Here is an 8,842-nt window from a genome sequence, read left to right as displayed (position 1 = left end):
TCAGCGAGGTAGAGATCTAAGCACGCACACTAAGGGGGGAGTGTGCGCGCCCACATCCCGCCACTGGAAAGCAGGCCTTTCCCCCACAGACGTGGAGCATGTCCATGGATGGATGGTGCCTGTGACCTCAAAAACGCGCCCTCCCCCAGACTTTGGAGCATGGGCACCCCATCTCGGGGGTCCGGCCGCGGCTGTGTGGGTCCCAGGCTGTCGACAGTGCTGCCCAAGTGAGGAGCACCCGAGGCCCTTGCCCACGCGGGCACCACTGTGGTGACACCCCCAGACACTCCGCCTGCCCCGGGGCCACAGCGAGCTTGTGGGCTCACAGTATGGGCCGGGGACGGAGGCTTCATCAGGCTGTGAAGCTGTGGCGTCTAGGGTTTCATGGGTTCGCTCCTTATTGGTGAATTTAAAGCACACGCATGGGAACGGGGGTGGGGGGTAAGAAGGGAGAATCGAGGCTCATTCAGTTGTCGGGGTCGCCCACGGCTTTACAAAGAGGAACCTTCCTGGGCCGGGGGCACCCCAGTTCGCTATCCAGTGGTTTCGCTGGAAGAGGGTCGTACAGTTGGTGCCGTGTCCATTCGAGATGGTGTCTCAGAAACGGACGTCACCGCAACCTCGGTGGCACCAGCCGCCCGCTCTACACAGCGCGACGAAGCCACGTGTTGGCACTGGAAAGTAACCTCGCGAACTCTGCACCCCTGGGGCACAGGAAGTGAACAGCCAGGGCCACGCAGGAGGGGCCGGAGGGGGACACGGCAGGGCAGGGACGCGGCGAGGCCGCCGGGACGTGGGTGGGGACGCGGTGCTGGGCCATGGGCGCTCTCGGCCGTCACAGCGTCCCCTCCTGTGCCTTCCGCAGCACCTGCTACTCGCCGCACAGAGCCTACGCCCAGAGCAAGCTGGCCCTCGTCCTGTTCACCTACCACCTGCAGGGGCTGCTGGCCGCCCGGGGCCACCACGTGACGGCCAACGTGGCGGACCCCGGCGTGGTCAACACGGACCTGTACAGACACGTCTTTTGGGGCACCGGGCTGCTCCGGAAGTTGATGATGAGCTGGTGTTTTTTCAAGGTAAGCGTCCAGTTGCGCGTGTGTCCCTTGCGGGCCAGCTCGAGGCCACCCGTACGGTGTTTTCCGTGCGGCGTAGGACGCCGTAAAGGGACGGGCTCGTCACGTCCGCTCTCGGAAGCGTGTGCTCTGCAGCGTCCCGGGCGGCTGAGGCGCGTGCACGCTGTCCTCGCTTTCCGAGAAGGGACTTCAGCGTCCTGCTTCTGGTGTCCTCGAAGGGCGTTTGAAGGGCACCGTGTGGCCGCCGGGCCCCCCCCCGCCTGGCCAAGGTGTGGGTGCCTCCTGTCCCGGGGCACCCCCTTCCGGGACCGGCGGCCCGCACGGCCGCATCCGTGAGGCCCCTTTGCGTGCAGCGGCCTCGCCCTCGCCGTCACAGCCTCTCGGTGGCCTGACGCGGGGAGCCCGTGGCATGTTCCTGTCCCCTAAAGCGACCATCCTCGTGTCCCAGTGAGACACGCACATCACAACGTGTGTTACCCAGGACGGCTGCCTCCTGGCTCGGTCCTCGGAGCCCCACAAAATGCCCGCGGTGGCCCAGAGGCGGAGACGTGAATGCAGGCGCTGAGTAGGGGCCACCGAGGAGACAGCACAGGAGGGTCGCAGCCCGGGGCTGGAAGGAACTGAGTCTCTCCAGACGGAGGGGACTCACTGTGCAGCCCAGACAAAGCCGGGGCATTGTGGCCACCGGCCCTGAACGCTGACCGCGGCTATGGCTGGCAGCTTCTGACACAAGCCCGTTCCCAGTGCCCGTGTCTGACGGGCTGGAAGAGGGGGCGCTCAACACACAGGGACGGGCTCGGCTGCCTCCGAAATGCGAAGCTGGTGCCCGTGCCGCAGGCAGCCAGCCCGGCGTCCGGGAGGAGACAGGGCTGGAGTCCGGTCACGTGGCCAGCAGTGACGTCAGCCACGCCTCTGTCACGAAGCCACAGCGACGCTTCGGTGGGTGACAGCACAGCAGCTCCCGACAGTGCGCCCCATGGCGGCACGTGACGGGGGTTTCTGCTGCTGCCCGGACGTCGCTCCGTAGCCACGACCGCCCCGTGTGCCCCCCGTGGTGAGCATCGGGCCTTGCGCCCCACCCGGCACACTCGGGGCCCGACTCCCACGGGCCTGGCGTCTGCCCGAACCGCCGTTTCCCGCCCTCTGGGACCTTGGCTCCCCGCCCCTGAGCGTGTCACTTCGGCCCACACGTGCCTCAGGCCCCCGAGAAACCCGCCTTGCTGCGTCCGCGCCGAGAGCCGTCGTGGGGACGCCCCGTGTCGCCTCCCTGCCGAGTGCGTTTGTGACGCTCGGAGGCTTCAGCCAGCTCGTGAGGCCTCCGGTTTCGGAAAGAGTCGCCGCCCGCACAGCGGGTTTTATATGCGTCCGCCTGTCAGAACGGGGGGCCCCCATCGGGGAGCGGCCACCCCCAGCGGGGGTGGGGGTCTTCCCGTCGGCACGTGACGAAAAGCGACCCAGCCACACGGAGCAGTGGCCGGGCGACCCTGCACGTCGTGGCTTCGTGTCGAGTCCCCGGGCTGGGCCCGCGTCGTACCCACCCGCTCACTGTCCCAGCCTCGAAGCCGTGCTCCGCTCCGCTCTGCAGGCCGACGTGTCCTGCTCACCTCTTCCTGTCCCCACAGACCCCGGACGAAGGAGCCTGGACGTCCGTCTACGCGGCTGTCGCTCCGGAGCTGGAAGGCGTCGGCGGCCGCTATCTGTACAACGAGAGGGAGACCGAGTCGCTGGCGCTGACCTATGACCCGGAGCTGCAGCGCCAGCTGTGGGCCAGGAGCTGCCTGATGGCCGGCGTCCCCGACGTGACGCCGGACGCACGCGGGGCACAGCCGGCACGTCACGAGGATGAGGCCCTCGGCCCGGCCCCCGCCGGTCTGTGAGGCGTCGTGCGTCTGTCCGGGCCACGCCCACCAGCCCTCAGGGCTCTGTCCCCGTGGGTGGCCGGAGCTGCTGGGATCTCAGGGAGCAAAGGGCACGCTGAGTGACACCCCGGGCAGGTGGCCCCCAGCCGTTGCCTTCTGATATCAAACTGTCAAATTGTCACAGGTGCCATTAAACCCTGCCACCCAAGCGTGTGGTGTCGTTGCTTAGAGCAGAGCAGACGGGCAGGCTCGGGGTCTGCAGCGCCGTGACGTCAGCCCCGAGGGGCCCTGTGTCCTTCGTCCTCCCCGCTCCTTCTTCTGGAGACCGGGTTTCAGCGTGCGGGTCCCAGAACGGGACAGCCGCGAGCCCGCTCCGCCCATTCGTCGAGGGCCGTAGGACTGGCCGCCTTCTGGGCCAGCATCTGCACGGTGGCTGTTTCCAGCTGGCGCCAGGCCTGACGGCTGCGTCATAGCCCTGGGCCCACGAGCCGTGCAGACAGGTGACCAGGCCTGTCGGGGGTTCTGAAGGATGGGGACAGGACAGGGGTCTGGTGCCTAGTCACCATGGGGCTCTGTGGGACAGCACAGGGGCCTGGACACTTGTCACCATGGACGTTTGATTGCAGAATGCTACAAGGTCACGTGACCATGGAGACAGACCCGGGTGGGCTGGGGCCACCAGCCCAGGGACGCCTGGGGCCCCCAGATGCTGGGAGAGGCAGGGAGGACCGTTCCCTGGGGCCTCCGGAGGGAGCGAGGTCCTGGGACACCTGATGTCACCCTGCTGGTCCCCAGGGCGGCGGAGGCTGCATGGCTGTCGTAAGCCGCCAACAGCTGATAATGTGTCACAGGATGGTCGCAGGGGTGTGGATGCCGCAGGCCTTTCCCCTTCACTGACCCAGCAGCAGGCGAGGAGGGCGCGGCCCTGTGTGAGGGACGCTGGGCCCCACGTTCCACCCCGGGGAGGCGAGCCTGGCAAAGGCAGTCGAGGGGAGCCTGCGTGCGCCCTGTAGGTCTGCACCCCGGACTAAGGCTCTGCCGCCCTCTGGCCGGCTCCCTGCCCGTTCTCCTAGCCAACAGAACCCGCCACAGGCCCGAAGCGTGCGTGGTCGTCCCCACCGGCAGCCCGTCCATGGGGGATCCCGGCGGGCGGGGCCGGCGGCTTCGTCAGTTGCTGCCCCGCCGGATGGACCTGCTCGTCAGCCACCTTTAGGGACGGACGGCTACGTGGCGGCCACTTCGTACCACGTAGCACAAAGCCAGCCGGCCGCCCGCGAGGTGTCCCATGAGTGGAGTCGCGTCCGGTCCCTGCCCGACGTCATCATGTGCTCGGCTGGCCACCCGAGGCAGCCCAGGCCACGCGCCGACAACACAATCCTGACCTCTACAAAGCCCCAACCTCGCCGCGTCCACTGGTCGACCAAGAGCCCGGATGGCCGAGCCCCTGCAGGCAAGTGCCCGCTGCCGCTGTCATCGTCACAAAGCTCGTGTCCGCCCATGAACTCGAGGCGCGGCTGGAGGGGGAGCCCAGCCACGTCGACGTCCTCCGCCCCTCAGAGGCCGAGCTCGCTGGCCCCCGGCGGAGGCCGAGGGCCCCAGGCTGGGGAGACGGGCTGCGAGCCCACGGTCACAGGGCGCTGGGCGCCTGCTGCTGTCCCATGCGGCCAGACAGCCCTCGTGCCACTTGCTCCCTGCGGAAGTGACAGCTGCGTTCCCAGGAGTGAGCACGGACACCCTCGGCTCCTCGCCGGAAGATTCCGGGAGCGCGGAGACACCTCCCGGCATCTGCAGGAGCCACGGGGGTCGTGGGGTGAGTAACGCCGAAGCCGGGTCGGACGCTGTCCCCACCGTGAGGGACATAGGACGGCATCTGAGCAGCAGGGAGGACGGGTCCCCATCCCCGGGCGGGCGTGATCCTGGAGGGTGCCCCTCGAGGGGCATGGCCTCTGGGGACAGCGCACCATGTCCCCTCCGCGTGGCGTCCGTCAGTGTCGTGGCCGCCAATGGGCGGGGCCGCCGCATTCATTCATTCATTCACTCGCTCCCTCATTCACTCATTCACTCATCCCTCAAGCTCGTGTTACGCGTTGCTGTGCGGCTGGCTCCGGGGTCACATGTGTCACAGTGCAGAGGACACACGTCCGGGCAGGGCTGTCGCGCTGGGGACACGTGAGCAGCCGTGTCTCGTGTCCCGTAAGCACAGACACTCATCACAAGGACAGCTCCTGCCGTGTGGGGCCCGGTGTTCCTGACACCGGCTTCGGTACCGCACACAGCAGCATGACGACCGTCGCTCGGACACTGAGGACCGGTTTTATTTTAAGGGAGTGACGTGCACGTCGCTTCTCGCTTTGAGGAGGTAAAGCGGACCTCACGGTCAGGTGTGTTTACGGTGGTGCCACGTGGCGCCTCGATGCCCGGCTGCACGCTGAAGGGCCCGTGGCCAGCACCTGACGAGGGACAGCGTGTCGCCCGCGCTGCCCAGGGGCCGTCTTTATAGTCGTGAGACCTGGATGAGACGGGGGTTGAAAAGCGTTTCACTGACGGAAAGCACGCGTCCCCAGGGCGCCCGGCGGCCGTGCGGGCTGCGGTCCCGAGCACATGTGTGTGACGACCCGGCCTCCGTCCGTGTGGCCACTGCATGGCCTTCGGTGCTGCTTGTGGTCTGTGGGGTGCGTGGAAAGATCGGGGGGCGCCAGGTGAGGGTCCCCCCGTCACACGTACCAGGGGCACACAGCATGGGCGTGTCACGAAGCACAGGTCAGCGCCGCCCCGCGCAAGCTGTCCCCACACCACACGCGGCTGCTCCACGTCCCCCAGGCGTCCAGGCAGCTGACAAATCTCTGTGACCGATCCACACCTAGGACTCCGCTGTGACACGTGACCGTGTTACCGCATTGTCCCTGTGCCCGGTCATCACCTCCTGGGGACGCAGGAGGTGGCACGTGGCGTTGGCGTCGCTGGCTCCGCCTGGCACCTGACAGGCCCCTTGAGCGGCCGGCGGCTTCGGGTACAGCCAGCGCGTCGGGCGGGCATCTGACAGTCTCACCCGCTCAGGGCGGCCCCGAGCGGCGCCGGATCAGACGCGGGACGCGCCTTGACACGAGTCACGTCCTGTGCACACGACGCGGCTGTCACGACGTGTGTGTGCAGGACGGGGCGCCTGTGAGGCCTTCGCCCTCGCGAGCGGAGGGGGCTTTACAACGTGTCGACGTACGCGCAGACGGCGGAGTATTACGCGGCCAGGAAAAGGGGTGGGAGTCCCCTCAATGCTCCGTCGTGGAGGACGCCGTCACGACACGTCGCCCTGTGCACGGCCCCGAGTCCGGGAAACATGCACACACTCATACGTGCACACACACGCACACAGGCACCATCACACTCACACTCACTGACACACACTCGCGCACGCACACTCACACACACATACACACACGTACTCACGCATGTGCACTCACATACACATGCTCACCTGCGTGCACACAGTCACACTCACCGACACACTCTCACATGTACACTCACACATGCCTGTACACACGCACGCTCACTGACACACTCGCGCACACATACACGCAGGCACACTCACACACACATGCTCACATGTGTGCACACACTGACACTGACACACTCACTGACACACGTACACACACACACAAGCACACACAGATACACACATGCACACGGACGCTCACACACCTGCACACTCACACAAATGCTCACATGTGTGCACACACTGACACTGACACACTCACTGACACATTCACACATGCACGCACACACAAGCACACGCACACTCACACACAAGCCACACAGATACACACACTCACTGACACACACTCACTGACACACTTGTACATGCACGCTCACACACATATATACACACGCATTCACGTATACACACACATACACATGCTCACCTGCGTGCACACACTCACGCTCACCGACACACTCACATGTACACTCACACATGCCTGTACACACACACGCTCACTGATACACACTCGCACACGCACACTCACACGCAGGCACACTCACACTCACACACATGCACACTCACACACATGCTCACATGTGTGCACACACTGACACACATGCACACATACATGTGCACACACACACAGATGCACACGCACTCAAACATACACACACACACTCAAACATACTCTCTCAAACACTCACGCATGCACACACCCCAGATGCTCGTGTGCCAGGTGCGGAGCTGGCCGAGCCGGCCCGTGTGCGCACACGGTGTCCACCTTCGCTCAGTCCCGCCTCCTGCCCAGGGCACGTGGGGCCGGCCCGGCCTCGGCACGCGGCTTCTCTGAGCCGTGAGCGCCCTCGGGGGAGGGGGCCGGGTTTGCTCTGAGAGACGCTGGGTGGGGACGGCCGCGCTGGCTCCCTGCGGGTACCGACCGTGCCGGCCGCAGAGGGCACCCTGATTTTCCAGGAACGAGGATTACGGCCACTGCCCCCTTCGCGTCCCCGGCTAAGCCGAGCGCTTGCCGTCCACCCCGGCCTGGCCTCCACCTAATTTGGGCTTTGGGATCAATCTGATCAAAAGAAACACAGGTATTAGTTGCGGCTTAGAGAAAGGTTGGGGGTGGGGGGTGTGTGGCTGCACCGTGGAGCAGCGATTCGAAGCTAAACGATGTCCCGCATCATCACGTCACGGTCCCCTCTGAGCCAGCAGCACACGATCCGTCCCTGTGCCCGCAGTCCGAGGAGACAGGCGGAGGGGCCCCTCGGTGGGCCGCCTACTAGGCCCCCGGACCCCACGTCCACACACCACGTTTCCAGATGTGACGCTTCCAACGGGGCCGTGGGCGTTGGCACCAAGCGGGCACGTCTCCCCGCCCAGCGCGGAGCCCTGTGGCTTCCCCTCGCACCGTGCGCCCGCACACACGCTCAGCTCCCCGGGAGGCACGCGGCACCCCGACAGGCTCCCGCCTGCCTTCCCAGGACGCGGGTTTGCACCCTGACCTATGGCGGAAACGAGGCAGGAGGTTCTGACGCTGCCTCCCAGCCGACATCCAGCTTCACCTCAAAGCCCCTCCGCCCCGTGTGGGGGGGAAGGGACACGGGGTGCGGGCACTGGATGCAGACGCCCCAGTTGCCCCCCACACGGGAACGCGGAGGTCCGCTCTGCTCCCCTCACCTCCCTCATGGCTTTGAAATTCTTTCCGCGCAAGTTTTCATAAGTGCCGAAGCCAGGGCGCTACGCCCAGCGGTTTCTTGGCGTTGACGACACGGGACAAGCGTGGCGTAGGTGACAGTGAACCGTCCCCGCGGAGGGTTCACTGGATACTTCGCGGCCCTCGATAGAAGCACAGGATCTGCTTTCAGGACGTGCCTTGGGTATTTGAGGGGAAAAAACGGCTCATGGTGACACTGTAGCCCCAAAATGACCGCTGGCCAAAGTGTCCCCAGGCGTCTCGGGGCAGAGGAAAGGACAGTGCTCTGCTTGGACGAGGTCCAGTGGGCACCGATGCGCCCCGTGGAGCGTGGGCCGACCCTGCGCATGACACATCACCAGCGCCAGCTCCCCGCGGCGGACACGAGCCGGAGGCCACATGCGACAGCCGCTGCTTCACACGTCTGTGTCAAGAATATCTGAAAAATGTACAATCCACAGGCAATGATACGATTGGCTACCCCAGCTCCCCGCCCCGGGCAGCACGGATATCTGCCGTAGGCTCCTTCTCCGAAGGGGGACGTCCTGGGCTCGGCCCAGTGTTGATCACCGTCCCTCATCCTACCCACCAGGTGCCAGGAGCAGCCCTTCAACCGCGACGGCCAAAAATGTCCCAGACATCGTCAGGCGTCCCCTGGAAAGTTACATTCCCTCGGGACAAATTACCCCATAGATGATTGATTAGATAGCTAGACGAGAGATAGATAGATACATAGATA

At 65.4% G+C, this 8,842-nt stretch overlaps 1 protein-coding gene across 1 annotated transcript; it reads left to right on the top strand.

The window, feature by feature from the left end:
- Positions 1 to 818: 818 nt before the first annotated feature.
- DHRSX (dehydrogenase/reductase X-linked) lies at positions 819 to 3,141 on the top strand. The gene is made up of 2 exons (XM_011385154.1): positions 819 to 1,076; positions 2,696 to 3,141. Exons 1-2 carry the CDS (start codon positions 819 to 821, stop codon positions 2,948 to 2,950), a joined length of 513 nt encoding a protein of 170 aa, XP_011383456.1. The 3' UTR covers positions 2,951 to 3,141.
- Positions 3,142 to 8,842: the final 5,701 nt, after the last annotated feature.

The sequence above is a fragment of the Pteropus vampyrus genome, unplaced genomic scaffold (assembly GCF_000151845.1).
Source record: "Pteropus vampyrus isolate Shadow unplaced genomic scaffold, Pvam_2.0 Scaffold665, whole genome shotgun sequence".
In the NCBI taxonomy this organism is placed as follows: Eukaryota; Metazoa; Chordata; class Mammalia; order Chiroptera; family Pteropodidae; genus Pteropus; species Pteropus vampyrus.
The sequence above is the reverse complement of the archived record's forward strand: the minus strand, read 5'-3'. Positions and strand labels throughout refer to the sequence as shown.

Coding starts and splice junctions, on each gene's coding strand:
- DHRSX (XM_011385154.1), top strand. CDS start 819: ATGGGCGCTCTCGGCCGTCACAGCGTCCCCTCCTGTGCCTTCCGCAGC. Junction 1,077..2,695: donor TGAGCTGGTGTTTTTTCAAG/GTAAGCGTCCAG, acceptor CTGTCCCCACAG/ACCCCGGACGAAGGAGCCTG.